This window comes from Odocoileus virginianus, chromosome 17 (assembly GCF_023699985.2).
Source record: "Odocoileus virginianus isolate 20LAN1187 ecotype Illinois chromosome 17, Ovbor_1.2, whole genome shotgun sequence".
NCBI classification, from domain to species: Eukaryota; Metazoa; Chordata; class Mammalia; order Artiodactyla; family Cervidae; genus Odocoileus; species Odocoileus virginianus.
Genome location: NC_069690.1, coordinates 37,254,085 through 37,271,837, shown reverse-complemented (window position 1 = coordinate 37,271,837; position 17,753 = coordinate 37,254,085). Strand labels below are relative to the sequence as shown.

The window sequence follows — 17,753 nt, the reverse complement described above, 5'->3', positions numbered from 1 at the left end:
TGATGGTGTAATTCAAGGCTGAGTCTGAGCTCCTGAGAACCATGAAAGCCAGTGGTATAGTTCTTGTCCGAAGGGCAGCAGGCTCAGTACTCAGGAAAAGTTGATGTTTCACTGCAGGTCTGAAGACAAGGGAAAAACCAGTGTCCCAGCTGGGACATTGTAGAGGAGTCAGAGCTCTGGGTTTGAGTCTCAACTCAAATGCAGCAGCTAAGTGAATCTCTGAGCCTTACTGTTTGTGAAATTGGGATAAGAACATTCAGCACAGGTGGGTGTGAGGAAGATTCACTGAGATAACACACATGAAAAAGACTTTGTACACTGCCACAGTCTGTACACACACCGATTATGGCTCTATTGAGCTCTCTTGCCCACCCTTCGCTATCCCTAGTCTCAGATTCCAGTTTAGCAGCGTGGTGTCGGTGGGGGGGGGTGGGGAGCCACAGGCAGCTAGAGCAGATTGTGGGGAGCTGCAGCTTGGCCCTTTATCATGGCCGTCGAAATTGCTGCCAGGAGGCTAAGTGGAGCAGAGGAGTGGAGAGAGGGGCACAGGCTCATCTGCGGTTGCTATGGCGCCCCATCCTGGATTTGCCCATCTCTCCTAATGGAGCAAAGGGCAGAGGGAGGGAGGGAGAGAGGAAGAGAGAAACTGCTGGTCCCTTCATCCCCCCTCCCTTCTGTCTCTCTCTGGAGCAGATGTAGGGTGGGGAATAGGGGGAGGGAGCCTGGATATTGGATAAGAGTGGGAGGGAAGAGTGGTGTGCCAGGATTAAGAGGGTTTGCAGTGAGGGGCCACATTGAGAGAGGAGGGAGCAGAGCCCTCATGCTGACGTCCAGAAGCCAGATGATGATGTTAGAAGAAAAAAAAAAAAAACCAAGCGAGGCAGCGTAAGCATGAGAGAGAGAAAGGAAGAGAGGAAACGAGGATACGAGGTGTGGAAGCACTGCAGCCACCAAATCCCGCAGGCAGCCTGGCCCCCAGGGCCCTGCAGGCTGCCCTGAGGATGGACACCAGGACAGTGGCCATGCCTTCTCCGGCGGCAGGGCTGCTAGGCTGCTGTTTCCTCTTTGGCTGGGCTCTGGGGGTACCGAGGACCCTCCACTCTCTGCCCGCACTGTCCTCCAAAGTCAAGCCAGGGTCTGTACCCATTTGGGTGCCCCCAGAGGGGGCTGAGGCAGCCCTGGCTTTTCTCTACTCTGGAGATGCTCAACAGCTGTCTGGGGCAAACTGCACTGAACGCTATGAAGCCCCTGGGGCAGGAGCCAGACCAGGACTCCCCCCAGTCCTATGGAGGGCAGCAGGCACTGTAACCCAGGCCGCCAATTTCCTCAACATGCTGCTACAAGCCAACGACATCCGGGAGTCCAGTGTGGAGGAGGACGTGGAATGGTACCAGGCACTGGTCCGCAGTGTGGCCGAGGGGGACCCAAGGGCATACCGGGCTTTGCTGACCTTTAACCCTCCACCGGGGGCCAGCCACCTGCAGCTGGCCCTGCAGGCCACCCGGATTGGGGAGGAGACCATCCTTCAGGACTTGTCCGGGAACAGGGTGCAGGAGGAGAGCTCAACTGGAGCCCTGCACCCCACTGACCTGCAGAAGCGAGTGCTGACCAATGACCTAGGGAGCCTTGGCAGCCCCAAGTGGCCGCAGGGTGATGGATATGTCGGGGACGTGCAGCACGTGAGACTGTCTCCTCCCTTCCTAGAATGCCAGGAGGGGCGACTGCGTCCCAGCTGGCTTATCACACTCTCAGCCACCTTCTATGGACTCAAGCCAGACCTCAGCCCGGAGGTCAGGTAAGTGGGTTTATGCAGGATTTGATGCTATTGTGGATCTGTGGAGGTGGCAGGGGAGGGGGGGTCCTAGCTATGCATAGGCTATTTGGTATGCACATGTGCGTCTGGGGTATACAGATGTGTGTATTTGCATTCAGCTGTGTATATTTGCAGTTGACTCTAGGAATCTATGTGTTAACATACACAGGTGTGTGTACTGTCGATCCATTTACATATAGGTATACACATGTGTGTGTGTGTACTGATGGGGGGCACAGCTGGGTATAGGTCCTGGTTCCCAGATCTGAGTAATGGGTACAATGCAGGAGAGGGTTTGGCAGGGATAGCAGTGACAATCTGTGTACCGGCTTCTCGGGGGAGTCAGATGAGTGTTCCAGGAGTGAAACCCACTACTCTCTAGCAATCTAGAACTAGGAAAGGAGGCTTCTGCAAGTGAAGGAAAACACCTGGGGGGAGGCTTGGAACCATTGCCCTTTCTGCCCAGAAGTTGGCCGGGTCCCCAGCATCACTCCCATGGCTGTATTCTTTCATCAAGTCCTGCCCCAGGAGCCTGTGATGCTCCTCAAATAACTGACCTCCTCCCTCAACCGGAGTAAAGAGTTGACTGGGAGCCATGATGGGAAGGAGGGAGCAGGTAGATACTGTACCGCTAGGCATTCAACAATCAACGTTGTTTTCCCAGCTTTGTGTCCCCATTCATTGTCCCCAGCGGAGTTCCTCTCCTGGCCACAGACAGCCTGGCTCTTTGCCAGCTCTCTCCCCATTGGGCTCAGAGCCAGGGTTGAGAGCCCTCGGGCCAGGCAGCTCTTGAATCTGGGCCCCTCTGTTCCATATCTCCTTCACTGTGATCAATTCAGACCTGGTTTGGGCAGAGTGGGGCATTGTTAATACTGAGTTTTGTGTGCCTGTTTGAGTGTGAGTGTGTATAATATACACTCAGTGGGAAAGTGTGAAAATCCCTTTCAGACAGATCATCAGAGCTGCAGCTCCCATATGTCTTGCCCACTCCCTTTACCCATTGATAGAAATCAGGAAATACTAGGATATTGAAAAGCTAAGGGATGGGGGGTGGGGCAGGGAAAAAACCTAGTGGGAGGAGGATTGTTGAAGCAGAGACAGTGAGGGTTAATAGCACTGAAGAAGTGGCATGCATGTGTGCCCTCTCTCCTGGCATGCTACAGCCACTGTGCTAAAGTTCATAAAGCTTGCATTGCACCATGATCTGAGGTCCAAGGATACATGTCCACCTTGGCACCCTTCACTATACCCCTAACTGCCAATTCACTGCCCTAGGGGGCAGGTGCAGATGGACGTAGACCTTCAGAGTGTGGACATCAACCAGTGTGCCAGTGGCCCGGGCTGGTATTCTAACACACACCTGTGTGACCTCAACAGCACCCAGGTAAGGATACAGAGGGTGGGGTACTGGTATCCTGCCTCCCTTCCCCTTCCCCATCATGCCATCAGGAGCAGCTGTTTGTCAGCTGTCAGGCACATCAGCCTCTCAGGGCTTCAGGGAAGTCCCTATTGATGAGACAGAGAGAAGAGATACCAAGCTATCTAAAAGTGAGGATACTTACAGCCTAGCCCCATCCCCCATCTGAGACAGCCACCTTCATTCCTTTGCAATCTCAATGTGCCTTCCTGTCCCTTCTGGTGCTTCAGGATCCCTTCCCAGGACCACTTCCTGAGCCTCTATTAATCATCCCCTTTCCTTCTCCTGAACCATATTCTCCATGTCAACAGAGCTCTGGGCTCCTTCTAACCCACAAAGGATGCTCTGTTGGGTGTTTGTTGAAATAAGTGGAATTGGGATGTAGGAGGAAGGTAGGAAGAAGTTGAGATGTAGGAGGAGACTAACCAGAGAAGGAGCTTGAAGAGCTCTGGGACTGGTGAAGATGATGGGACCTGGGCCGGGTGCTGGCAAAATCAAAGCCGTGGATGCAGGAGAATCTGGATAATAGAAAGCAATGGTTGGTAATCCTGCAAACCCATTACTGGGAAACTGGGAGGCCAGTGAACTAATCCGCTCCACAGTAACACTGACTGCATGCTTGTTCCTGAGCTGAACCAAAGCCAAGGCGAGCCCTGCAGCCTGCTGGGAAGTAGAGCGGGTTTGGGCATTTGCTGCTCTTCAGGGCACATGTGTCTGAAGCTATACATCCAGGGATGCATAAAGGCTCCCATTGTCCAGTGCACTTTTAAACCCAGCCACATTCATGTCTCTGGGTATGCATTTGTCTGATGGTGCAGACTATGGCAGGAACAGTGTGTTTTCTAGCAATCTCAGCAGAGGGGAAAGTTGGGCCACAATTTCAGAAGCACCTTTTAGGTGAAGTCAGGGACTGGATATGGAATCTTCCTTCCTTCACCCCACTGCTCTCTGTTCCTGGCCACTCCCTACAGTAGATCTGACCTCCTCCACATGCTTATCTTCCCTGCCTGGCTCTGTGGTCTGCTCTGTCTCCTGCTGGGCAAACATCAGAGGGTGGAGTTGGAATAAAGAGCTGGCCTTGGCATCCCACCAGCCTGGCATTAGCCTGGCATTAGGACTGGGGAGAGCAGCCTACACCAAAGGCAGATGGCCCTAATAGAGGAAGCTGCTCCCCCACGCAAGCCTTTTCAACCCACCTGTGTGCCAAAGAGGGAGGCTGATGTTGATCCTTTGAAGCAGGATGTAGGCACACAGGTGTGGTTGATCTCAGAGTTCTCTCTGCTTCCACCACCCCAACACCTTGCTCTAGCAACAGCTGGGGATTGGGAAATAGGACGTATGAGGCTTCTGTCACAGCTAGTCTGGATAAAAGGCTGATCCATCTCCAAACTCTGTGTTTGGAGGTCTCTTTGATAAGAGAGAAAATGGTGGGGTCAGGGTAGGGTCTTCAGGGAGGGAAGGCTTCCCCAGGACTGGGACTCCCCAGTGTAGACCCAGGGGCTGTGGATAGGAGGGTAAATGATCTTCCAACTCTTCCCCGGCGGGAAAGCCCCGTATAAATACCTATGGTGTTTGTCGTCCCCACAGTGTGTCCCCCTGGAGAATCAGGGCTTTGTTCTTGGCCACTACCTCTGCCGCTGCCGACCTGGCTTCTATGGGGCAAGCAACTCCTTGGGTATGTAACTATGGTGAGGGCCAGGTAGATGTTTTACAGGCTGGGCTGATTGGAGGTGAGTGTCTGGGGAAGAAAGGCAGGTTGCGGTGAGATACTGGGAGAAAAGCTTGTGGGGCCAGGGCAGAATGTCAAGAAAAGCAGGAGATGCAGGCAGGGTCCAATTTGGGGGTGTCTATGCCTTCTGAGAATGAGCCTAAAACATGGCAATTTGATGCAAGCTGACCTTATAGTGAGTCCTAGCCTGGTATCACCTCTCCTGCCTTCTCCTGCAAGTACTCACTTCCTCATTCCTTCCCCCAGGGGCCACAGACCCTAAGAGGGCAGGATAAGAACTGTGCCAACCATGAGGAGGGAAGGCTGGGGTCTCAGGATGCCCTGGCCACGCCCCTCTTCCTCTACTTATCTTGTTCATTACAGGCTCAGAGGAGGGTGCTGACCAGCCTCCTGGGCAATTTGGGTCCCCTCAAGGCAGCCCTGGGAAGCTGCTGCGCTGCCAGCCATGTGCCGAGGGCTGTGCCAGCTGCCTGGATGCCACGCCGTGCCTGGTGGAGGAAGCCCCCACACTGAGGGCAGCGGTGCTGGCCTGTCAGACGTGCTGCATGCTGGTCGTCTTCCTGAGCATGCTGGTCTCCTATCGCTGCCGCCAGAGCAAGGCAAGCAAGGCCCCACATCTCTCTTCTCTGCACACGTCCTACCCATCGTGAATCTCTAGCATCAGGGGCAGACCAAAGACTACCTGAGGCTAGAACTTGGAAAATATAAGTTTGATCCTTAATCTAACTCACTCTGTGACATCAGGCAAGTGACCTCACCACCGGAGACCTGTTTCCTCACCTGGGCAATGAAGTCATTGGAAGTGATTCAAAACACCTTGTAGGCACTAGCAGAAGTGATCTGGTCCCTTGTGGAGCTCCCAGTTGAGTGGAAGACCCAGACGTGTAAATAGAATGACGGCACAGTAAGACAGGGGCCAGGATGCAGGTGTCAGTTGCTGTGGCAGGTCAGAGAGGGGACCCAGTCATCCCGCCTGAGATGGCGTGGGATGACTTTCTGGAGAACATGCCACTTGAGACAAGCTTGAAGGTCCATTGACAGAGAAGGGAGTTTCTAGGCAAGGAAGCTGTCTGACCCAAAGCTTGGGGGAAAGCCTGAGATCCCTTCCAGTTCCAGCAGCCTCTGATTCTAGCCCAGGTCTGCAGCAAGGCCCAAGGTGAGATTGGGAGGGGCGTGGGCTGCAGGGGCTATGTGAAACCTTGGCTTCAGCCAGGCTTAGTGCCAGTGGAGCAAAGAGCCTGTGGATGAAGAAGGCAGAGCTGAAGTTATAGGGGGAGGCTTTAGCTCAGGGCCACAGAGTGACCCCTCAAACAGACCTGAGACCCTCCTGCACCATCCTCCAGGTTCTATCCTCTCACTGTCCTGCTTACATGCATCTTTCTTCCCTGGGTTCACAGAGGATCCGGGCATCTGGAGTGGTACTGCTGGAAGCCATCCTTTTCGGATCCCTGCTGCTCTACTTCCCTGTAAGTTTGTGGCTAGAGCCTGACCCCACCTCCTGGGATCCCCCCCAAGTCCCAACCTGGCACCCTCCACACCCCAGAATCTGTCCTCTGTATCCTGTGGGGGGATTCAGAGACCTCAAAATCCCCCTGCTCATACCTACAGGTGACAGGCTGGCCTAGTGAGGCTTAAAAGAGCTCTATGACTTGTTGCGTAACTTAGGACAAGTTATCTAACCTGATAACAAAGCTGCTCCTCTGCAGAATGGAGGTGATGATGTCTCTGAGGAAGCTGTTAGAAGGATCAGCAAGGTGCTTAGCATAGGTAGGCCTGGCACACAGTGCAAGTGCAATGGAGAGCAATTGTTTTTACCCTCTCCCCACCAGGTCTTCATCCTGTACTTCAAGCCCAGTGTCTTTCGCTGCATTGCCCTCCGCTGGGTCCGGCTGCTGGGCTTTGCCACTGTCTACGGCACCATTATACTCAAGCTTTATAGGTAGGGTCTGGGTTGGGCCTTGTTCTCATGCTGCTCCCTCCAGGCCACCCCAACTCATTTATGGGATGGAGTTTTTCACCGCCAGACCGCTCACCCACTCTACTCTTCTGGGCCCCCAAGGCCTGTTCCCATCACTGTAGCCCTCCCCACCATGTAACTTTTTTTTTTGGGGGGGGGGGTGTAAGACGAGGCAGTGACCCATGGAAGGGATGGGAGAACAGGGATGTGTGGAGGGGAGGGAAGCAATGGCCAGAGGCACCCCCCACCCCGCCCTGCGTCTACCAGCCACACCCTGACTCTTGTAGAGTGCTCCAGCTCTTTCTGTCTCGAACGGCCCAGCGGGGCCCCCATCTGAGCAGCGGGCGGCTGCTGCGGCGTCTGGGGCTGCTCCTGCTGCTGGTGCTGGGCTTCCTGGCTGTATGGACGGCAGGGGTCCTGGAGCCAGGCATTCAGCACACGTCACTGGTAACACGAGGCCACACACACACGGGACGCCACTTCTACCTCTGCCACCACGACCGCTGGGACTACATCATGGTGGTGGGTGAGTTATTCCCACAGAGTGCAGCCTCACTCCAGTCCCCCGCCCTGTACCTCCAAGGGTTCTTCTGCCGGTACCTGGACCAGGCTTCCCCCAGAAACCCCTACAGAGAAAGGGGTGGCGTGGCTGCTGAGGTGGTACCTGGCTCTGTCCCTCCTTGTTTCCCTACAGCTGAGATGCTGCTCCTGTGCTGGGGCAGCTTCCTCTGCTACGCCACCCGGGCTGTCCCCTCAGCCTTCCATGAGCCGCGGTACATGGGCATCGCCCTGCACAACGAGCTGCTGCTTTCTGCCGCCTTTCACGCAGCCAGGTGAGGACAGGCCCTCCTACCCACCACGCCTTCCACCCTAACACCATTCCTCACCTCTCCCAGGTGAGGGTACCCCCATCCCACAACTTTACTGGCAACACCTGCAAGGTGAGGAAAGTCCCTCATGTAGAGCTCTCCCCCTACCCTACAGACATTCTTCCTGTTCCCTATGTCTCACCCAACACCCTAAGTGCTCTCCCATTCCACCCCCCACTGCTCTCCTCCCCACACGGGCTCCATTCTCCCTGCCTTCTTCCCCTCACACCTCAGCCGTCCCAGCAGCAGACCTGCTGAGTGTCCACAAGGATCTGGCCCCATGGTGAAGGTAGAACCAATCCATGGGGTGGGTCATAACAGCACTATAAGCAGCCAGAGAAGGCAAGCTGGAGTAGTCTGGGAAGGCTTCTCGGAAGTGGGGATTAACATGAGCCCTGAGGTGGGAGGGCAGGAAGAAGGAAGAGTGCCCTCCTCACTCCACTGAGCACCTGTGGGAGGGCAGGGCTGGGGTTGGGAGGAGAGCCACTGGGACAGGTGAGAGGGAAGAGGCCGCTCCCACCGCAGCTAACCATCACCCCACCGCCACCACCTCCTCACCCCCAGGTTTCTGCTGGTTCCCTCCCTGCACCCGGACTGGACGCTCCTCCTCTTCTTCTTTCACACCCACAGCACAGTCACCGCCACACTGGCTCTGATCTTCATCCCTAAGGTGAGGGCTTCTCCGGCCTCCAAGTGAGGTGACCCCGGCCCTTTTGCCAGGGGCAGTGGGCCTGCTGTGCCCACAGTGCCCTCTTCAGGTCAGGGCGAGAATGACACCTGGGCCCAGAGGGATTTGGAGCCCACTTAGGAGTTGGCTCAGGGCTTCCCTGGTGGCTCAGATGGTAAAGAATCCCCCTGCAATGCAGAAACCCAAGTTTGATCCCTGAGTGGGGAAGATCCCCTGGAGAAGGGAATGGCAACACCCTCCAGTATTCTTGCCTGGAGGATCCCATGGACAGAGGAGCCGAGCAGGCTACAGTCCTTGGGGTTGCAAAAAACCAGACAAGACTGAAGTGACTTAGCATGCATATGGGAGTTGGGGAAGGACGCTCTGTCTCCAATCCCTGGACAAGGGAAATAAGAGCTGGAGCTGAAGGGGGTCCTTGGAACACAACTGGAAGGTTGGCAGACTCTGAAAATCAACTTGGAAGCAGTTACAGAAGATAGGTGAGGGGGGCTGAAGGACATGGCTAGGAATTGTGGGTGCAGGGCATTAGAGACCCCCTGGTCTCTAAGTTAGAGAAAATCAGGAAGGATGAGATGGAACAATACTCTTTGGACCTCCAGAATCCCAAATCAGAGAAGGGGTGGAGGATTTGTGGAGTAACTATGTATGCCACAGGATAGGGAGCCAACATGAGTCTTCTTCCTGGTCATGCCTGCCCTGGCCAGTTCTGGAAGCCGGGGGCTCCTCCCCGAGAGGAGATCTTGGATGAGGTGTATGAGGATGAGCTGGACCTGCAGCGCTCAGGCTCCTACCTCAACAGCAGCATTGCCTCAGCCTGGAGCGAGCGCAGCCTGGACCCTGGAGACATTCGGGTAGGTGCTGCCCTCCTGACCTCCTCCCGATGCTACTTAGGGACTGGGCAGCGAGCAGTGATGCCCTGCCACTCGCGCTGCGTGCCACTGCAGGCCCCCTGTCCTCTCCCTAGCTCTTCCTCTAAGACTCGCCTCCCTTTCTTCTCCACCATTGCCCCAAGCTGCTTCTCCTGCTTCTACACAAAGGAGACCACACACGTGAAAAGATCCCCCCAAATACCAAAACTCACATTCCTGAGGCCCAGTTGGCAAGGTAGAGGCAGAACCATGAGTGGAGCTCAAATCGCCTGTGTCCTCCACTCAACAGGGCCACCATGAGTGGCAGACTAAGAAGCCCCACAGCCCCCAGCACACCCAGCAGTTAGTGCTCCTAGGGCCATTAGGGTTGGGTAATTCAGCCAGTGAGTGGCTACCAAGGATTTCCATACCAGGATCCTCTCCCTGGACTCAGCAGTGTTAGAGAAAGGAAGTGCTTCCTGAGTCTTACATCAGCAGAGCATCCTCACCTTATTTTTCTGCTTAAGAATATCATAATGGTGATAGGAACCCTGATGAGAGGCCCAGAGTAGGAAATAGAGACTGGCAGTAAAGCCCATTGTTTTATAGAATCTACAGTGGGAACAGTCCCAGGAAGCCATTGGGTCCATCCCTCCACCTTCCCTGAAGCCCCCTCCACATCTGACATGTTTACATCCCCCAATTCCTTCCTTGTCTCAACTGCCCCGGTGTCCTCCTCACCCTAGGCCTAAGTGGAGGCAGGTGACCACTGCCACGCCATCCTTGACTCTCCAGCTTGGGGATCAGCAGTGGGTGTGCTCTCCCTATGTTCGCTGTGGGGAGAGCCCCAAAGCAGAAACAGCAAAGCCCCATCCTGTCACTTACACCCGAATATGGCCGTTTTCACACCCACTGGTTGCACCACTTCTCTTAAGGCAGTGAACACTAGGCAGTCAGACTTCCTTCCTTTATTGAAATAGAGACTCAGAGAGGGCAAGAAAAGAGCCTTGAGGCATACCATAGGTCAGCAGCCTCAAACCCAGGTTTCCTGTGCGCAGAGCTGGGACCGCCCACCGGACCACAGTGCCGGGTAGAAGGCAGGGCCCTGCGTCCTCAGTGGGTCGAGCTCAGAACTAGGTTGGTGTTGGCCCTGCAGAAACAGGTGAATTTTCTAAGTGTTTTAAAAGCCAGGAAAGGACACGGCTTGGTGGGAAAGCGTTCCCCCAGAGAAAAGGGTCTCAGCACCAGCTGAGGGGCAGAGCAGCCCCGCCAGGGGATGGAGAGGATGGTCCTCACGCCGGCTCTGCTCTCCGGCCCCCAGGACGAGCTGAAGAAGCTCTACGCCCAGCTCGAGGTTCACAAGACCAAGGAAATGGCCGCGAACAACCCCCACCTGCCTAAGAAGCGGGCCAGCTGGCGCCAGGGCCTGGGCCGCTCTTTCATGAGGTACCTGGCCGAGTTCCCCGAGGCGCTGGCCCGCCAGCACTCCCGGGACTCGGGCTCCGCAGGCCGCGGCAGCCTGCCCGGCTCCTCCCGCCGCCGGCTGCTCAGCGCCAGCCTCCGGGAGCCCGCCGCGTCTCCCGGCCTGCGAAAGTCCCGCAGCACCTACGAGCAAGACTGTGACCCCCACCGGGACCACAGCCCGCCTCTGGTCGACTCGCTGCTGCGGAGGAAGCTGGCCCGCAAGGGGCCGCGATCCGACAGCCGCGAGTCCCGCGAGTCGGCGGCCGGGCCCCCAGCGCTGGGCTTCAGGTCGGCCAGCGCCCACAACCTGACGGTGGGCGAGCGGTTGCCCGGCGCCCGGCCCGCCTCGCTGCACAAGTCGCTGAGCGTCGTGGCCGGCGCCAGGGAAAAGGCTCTGCTCGTGGCCAGCCAGGCCTACCTGGAGGAGACCTACCGGCAGGCAAAGGAGCGGGAGGAAAGAAGGAAGGCAGAGGCCGCCCTGGCCAGCCCGGCGCGGAGGCCCTCGGCCCGGAGGCTGGAGCGAGTCCGAGCGGCCCCCGTGTCGGCCCCACCTTCCCCGGCCAAGAGCCGCAGCGTGGACAGCGCCCACGTCTCCGGGAGGCTGCAGGAGGAGGCCGCCAGAAGGCTGCCGCACCCGCCCATCCGGCACCAGATCTCCACACCCATCATGGCCACGTCCGGGGTGGGCCTGGGGGAGCCGGGGATGCTGTCTCCCACCTCCACTTTGGCCCCAGCTCTGATGCCGGCTCCTGCCCCTGCCCTGGCACCCATCCCAATACCCCCACAAAGTCCCAAGCTACTTACCTACATCTGCCCCTGGGAGAATGCAGAACTGCCGGTGAAGAAAGAAAATGTGTCTCAGGAAGGCCCCTCGGGGCCAGAGCAAGGCAACCTGTCTCATGTTCCAGCTCCGGCCCGTCTCTGGAGGGCCCTCTCTGTGGCGGTAGACAAGAGGGGGCCTGGGGAGAATGGGATGGACACAGAGGACGGGCGTCTCCAAGGGGAAACTGAGGAGGATGAGGACAGGCCGAAGGTCTTCTCTAAATCCCACAGCCTCAAGACCCCTGTCCAGCAGGGTTCCATGCGCAGCCTGGGCCTGGCTATCAAAGCTCTGACCCGTTCTCGGAGCACATACAGAGAGAAGGAGAGCGGGGAAGGGAGTCCTAAGAAGGAGGAGAAGGGCCGAACGTCTGGAGAGGGTGTGGGGGCATGCCCCAGATCTCCCAGGCCAGGCCGGCCCAAGGGGGTGAGTAAGCAGGCGGCACTTGCCCCCTGTGATGACGAAGAGTCCCTTCAGAACCAACAGAACGCTCACACCAGCAGGATGCTCCAAGTCTGTCACCAGGAAGGCAGCAGGGAACAAGAAGACAGAGGCAGGAGGACTTCCCAGTGTCTAGGGGAGGGGAAGGTTGAGAGAGCAGGTAAAACAGGCCCTGCCACACTGAGGCAACTCAGGCAGGGCACAGCTGGGGACAAAAATGCTAAGCAAGCAAAAGAAGCTCCAGTGGGGTGGCGGGAACTACCCAAAGCTGGCCTCCAGCCCCTGGGAAGTGCTGACCACAGGGTGACAGAAGTATGCCCCTGGGAAATCACCGAGTCAGAACTGTGTCAGCCTGATGGCAGCAACAAAGCTGAAATCTGCCCCTGGGAGGTGGGTGGAGTCCCTGAGAAGGAGGCCCTAAGGCAATATCTAGATGCCTCCCAAGGTGAGAAGGGGAAAGCCTCAGAAAAATCAGAGCCCAAAGATGTGGTTGCTGTGGCTCGGAAAAAGCCAGAGAGGTTGGTCAGGGGTCAGGAGGCAGTTTGTCCTTGGGAGAGTGCCGATCCTGGGGGTCTGTCTCCTGGGTCAGCCCCTCAGGACTCGGACAGAACCAGAGGCAGGTCTGAGGCAGTGGGCAGTGTGGAGCCTAGAGAGGTGGAGACGCATCGGTGGGAAGCCACTGGCCCAGGACCTTGTACATCTGATATCACCACGGCAGAGCGGTGTCCCTGGGAGGCAAGTGAAGGAGAAGAGACAGGGAAACCATCCCAGGAGGGAATAAAGAAACTCCCCCAGGAAAAGCAGAAAACTCCCAAGAAAACAACCTTCTGGAAAGAACAGAAAGTGGGTGAAGGCTTGGAGTCTCTTTGTCAGTGGGAAAGGACAGATTTCCGGGGCCCCTCAGCGGTCTCCACTCAGGCCCCAGGAACCCCTGGTTGCTCGGGGAGTTTGGGCAGTAGCATCACTGAAGTCTGTCCATGGGAGGCGGGAGATACTCCTGCTATCGGCAAAGCAGAGATCTGTCCCTGGGAGCTGGATGATGAGGTAGTGGGGAAGGAAATGCTGAGTCAGGGGCCAGGTGGAAAATCTCCCCAGGAAAAGTGGGAAACCTCCAGAACAGGGAGCTTTGGAGAGATGGGGGGATGGACTGGGAAAGCAGTGCAGAAACTTAGCCAACAGCAGGAGTCAGTGTGTCCATGGGAAAGCACAGCTGCTGGGCACTCTGGCTCACATCTAGACAATTCCTCATCCAAAGCTGATGGCCAACTCCTCAGCAATGAAGGAAGTAGAGCAGCTCAGGTCTGCCCACCAGATCGCAGGTCAGAGGGAGAGGAAGCAACAGCTGCCAAGGCAGAAGTCTGTCCCTGGGAGGTGAATGAGAGAACGACAGAGGACTGGACATCAGGACAGGCACCAGAAGGAAGAGAATCTCAAAAGGACAAGGAGAAGATGCTTGCAACATCAGGCATCAAAGCTAGCCCAAGCTGGGCAAAGCCTGAGGGACAGATGCCAACACAGGAAGCAGTCTGTCCCTGGGAGAGTGTGGACCCTGGCAGCTTCACCCCACAACCTGGTCTTCAAGACACAGGTGGACCCAAAGCCAGTTTCCAGATGTCCGGCAGTGTGGAAAGCAAAACTGCTGAGATTTGTCCTTGGGACGCGGAGGAAACCCTGCCTGCTGAGAAGGCAGAGGTCTGTCCCTGGGAGGTGAGTGCTAGAGCTGGGGAGAGAAGGACTTTGGGCATGGAGGCCATTGGGCAGTTTTCAAGCAAAACAAGAAAGCCTTCTGCAGATTCTGGACCTGGCGAGAGAGCTGTTGCTACTCCAGAGAGGCAGGCCCAGGAGCGCGAACAGGCTTGCCCCTGGGAGAGCATGGATCCAGGGGGCTCCTCTTGGCATTCAGACACTCTGGGCACTGACAGCCCAAAACCTGAGCTCCAGGAGCTGGACCGTGTGGGGTACAGACCAGTGGAGGTATGTCCCTGGGAAGCGGAGGGAGCACCTACTAGTGAAAAAGTCAAGGTCTGTCCCTGGGAGGTGGATGAAGGAGCCCCTGGGAAGGAATTAGAACAAGAGATGAGAATTGATTCAGTGGGGCAGAGGGAGAAAATGCTAGAAAAGGGGAGACTCACCTCCCTGGGAGAAGACAGATCGAAATGGGAAACACAACTGAGTCAAGAGCAGGAAGCCGTGTGTCCCTGGGAGAAGGACTTGAGGGCACCCTCTGCTCAGGCCCCTGAGGTCTCAGACGTGTCCAGCAGAGGGGTAGAGGGGCCCTCCCTGGAAATGAGCGATGAGGCAGCAGAGAAAGGGGGCCTGACACAAGACCCACAGATGAACTCCTCCCCAGAACCTGTAGCCCCAGGAAAAGCAGAAGTCACTGCTGAAGATGGGGAAAAAACGAGCAGTGAACTACAACCTATCCATTTACAGGAGAGCATGGCTCCTATGGACTCTTTCTCCCATCCACACAATCAGTACCCTGACCAACCTAAAGCCGGCTCTCAGACACTGCCCAGCGCCGGGGACAGGCTCGCTGAGGTCTGCCTGTGGGATGCTCCCGCCATGGACACTCCCAAACCTGATAGCGGCACCAAAGCTGAGACCTGTCCCTGGGAAGTGACTGAAAGAACCCCTGAGGAAGGGGTGTCAAGACAGGATGGAGATGAGGAAGCTCAAGAGGAGAAGGGGAAAGCCCCAGAAAAACCAGAGCACAAAGCTGTGGCCCTTCAGGAAAAGCCCGAGAGGGCAGATGGAAAGCAGGAGGCTGTGCGTCCCCGGGAGAGTCAAGATTGTCTGTCTCCACAACCAGACCCACAACCTTCTGACAGTAGCAAAGAAAGTCCCGAGCGAGCAGGCAGTGTGGGAGCCAGGGTAGCGGAAGTGTGTCCACAGCAAGCACAAGAAGCTCCCCCTGATAAGAAAACAGAAATCTGCCCTTGGGAGGTGAGCCAAGAAACAGCAGAGAATGGGGGATGTGAACCAGAGGTAGACAGAGAATCTCAAGGGCAAGGAGAAATGTTCCTGCAAAAGGCAGAATCTGGAGGGACTGAAGAACACTCTTCAGAAGAAGTAAAAGTCAGCAGAGAGACAGAGATGATCCGCCCTTGGGAAGGCACAAGGTCAGAAGGACTCTCTCCCCAGCCAGATGCTCCAGCCATGGACCAACCCAAAGTCATTCCCCATGGAGCAAGCAGGATGGGAAGCCAGGTGGCAGAGCTGTGTCAATGGGAAGTCACAGATCCCGAAGGAAATAAAGTAACGGGCACCATGGCAGACATTGACTCATGTCTTTGGGAGGGAACTGGAGCCCCATCTGAGGAATCTGGTCTTCTGGCTTTAACAGCAACTCAGAAGCAAATGCTCTGCCCCACAGTCCCCGAGAACCCACCATGCCTTTTAGTCCAGAGACCTTTGGGTAGCTTCCTTCCAGACAGCAAAAGCCCCCGCCCCAAAGCGAACAAGCCAGCCAGTACCTTTACTCTGGAGGGTGTCAGAGAACTCCAAGTCCCTTCAGAACTTGAGCCGAGGACCAGCTTAGCCCCAGAGCCAACCCTCCAAGAAGCTGAGACTCAAAAGTCTTCCTCCTTAACTGAAGACCAGGAAATAGCTTCTGAAGCTCAACTTGAAGAACTCATCCCTCCAACTGTCTATCCTTGGGACTGGGAGTAACAACTCCATCGGTGAGGTCATACACTGGGTGGCTAGCTTTCAGAACAGTCAAGGTTCTTTCCAAGTTCTAGGTGTTTCCAAAAACCTGAATCAAACAAACTTGGCCACTTTCCCTCTCCAAGAAGGCCAGAAGTCAACTCATTCCAAGACAAAACTGTACAAAAAGGGTGCAGCTCAGACTCCAAAAGGAAGTACCATCCTCTCTTTACTTCCTCTCTTTTCTTCCTGCTCCAGAGCACAAGGGCCAGACCTTCGCTTCTAATTAATGCTCCCATTCAGCTACAGTACTCAACAGAAGCCATCTATGACATCACTTGTAGAGCTAATGTTAATGACAAAAGGGAGTCAGCTGTACCCGGCCCACACTTTCTCAAAGGTAGACCCAATCTTCTCTGAAATCTCCCAAGGATATTTTTTAAGAAAGTAAACCACTCAAGGCATTGGCAACATAGGGGCTGAAGATTATAAAAGGTCACCACAGGAAGTTTAGAAGCTACTTAATTCAAGTTCAAAAGCAAATCAGGAGGAAAACTTAAATGGTTCAAAAGAGGTCCCTGTAATGCCTTAAAGATCTTGTCATTTTGACTTTGGATCTCCAGTTTCTGCTTTATTGATCCTCTTACCTGCCCTGCTTGATTGAAGTAGAGCCAATCAAGCGAATTTACATCCATATCAACATCTAGCATCCAAAGCAACAAAGAAACAGAGAGCATAAAGGGAAAGGCAACAGCTCCAGATCCTGCCCACGCAGTCCGAGGGACAGTTGTCCCTTCCAGACACTGTCTCACAGTTGAAGAAGCAAGCCTCTTGCTAGCCTTCTCAGATGGCCTTCCCTTCTTCCTGCCCCATCTTTGGACAGTCTGCAGAGTTCACCCCACTGCCTCATTCTCCTAGCCTTTCAGTACTGTCATTAAAGGGACTCCTCTGTGTTGTCAAACGCAACAGGAGCCTGGGGAATTTTTGGTTCCGAGGCAAGAACCACTTCAGCTCACTTGCTCAGTAACAAGAGGCCCACATCAGTCTCTTTCCCAAGAAGCTCGAGAAAGAAAGGAGGTCCTGTTTACAGCCAGCATTGTAATTGCCCTCAGAAAGAGTAGTGGTTGGGGCAGGTTAGAGCCCAACGGCCAGGGAAAGGGCATCCTTAAGTACAAAGCCTCCTTTCTTAGGGAGCTCTTTCTTGTTCTATTCCTTCAAGCCAATTCAGGCTACTTTTACTTAAGCGGTCCTAGATAACAGAGTGCTGGAAATAGGTGATACTACCAAAGGGAAATGAGAAAGGAGAAAAACACTGGTCACAGACATCCCAGGTCTGGCAGAGGTGAGGGGGTGGAAACAGGCAGACTAAACACGGCAGAGCTGGGCAGGGACCCACCTTCTAACTGGACAGATACTGATGCCATTCACAAGGAGGAAAAAAAGACAAAAGGAAACCAAATACCCAATGGGAAAAAAAAGTTTGCATGTAAATATTCTGGGCAGCTACAGGGCTTCACAGAAAGTAGCAAAAGTGCTCCATTTCCAAAAAGGAAGAGAAAGCATGGAATAACCCACTTTTAGAGACCAGACATCCTTGTTCCCTGTCTAAGCTCTCCCTCTTACCTAGGTGCCCTCCCCCAGGCTTCCAGAGCAGTAACTAAAGTGTGGTCTTGCTCCAGGCTGCATTCTCAGCCTCACAGCTTGTGTGTGTGTGTGTGTACTCAGTTACATCCGACTCTTCGTGACCCCGTGAACTGTAGCCCACCAGGTCCTCTGTCCATGGTATTTTCCAGGCAAGAATACTGGAGTGGGTCCATTTCCTACTCGAGAATCTTCCCAACCCAGGGATCGAACCCGCATCTCTGTGTCTTCTGCATTGGCAAGGAGAATTCTTTTCCCCTAAGCCACCTGAGAAGCCCTCATAGCTTCTCAACCAATGCAAATGCTGCACCTCTGAGAATCCCACTGAGAATGGACTAGCTGGAACAGAAAAGTTGTCCCTGTAATCACAGCTATGAAATAAGCCATGGAGAAAAAATAAAGAATGCTTTCTTGACCA

At 55.2% G+C, this 17,753-nt stretch overlaps 1 protein-coding gene across 1 annotated transcript; it reads left to right on the top strand.

Annotated features, from left to right (window-relative positions):
- Positions 1-741: 741 nt before the first annotated feature.
- GPR179 (G protein-coupled receptor 179) lies at positions 742-17,753 on the top strand. The gene is made up of 11 exons (XM_020879575.2): positions 742-1,795; positions 3,089-3,197; positions 4,818-4,905; positions 5,323-5,558; positions 6,357-6,425; positions 6,789-6,898; positions 7,204-7,442; positions 7,611-7,749; positions 8,350-8,455; positions 9,178-9,324; positions 10,643-17,753. The coding sequence occupies exons 1-11, from the start codon at positions 1,002-1,004 to the stop codon at positions 15,716-15,718; spliced, it is 7,113 nt and encodes a 2,370-aa protein (XP_020735234.2). The 5' UTR covers positions 742-1,001; the 3' UTR covers positions 15,719-17,753.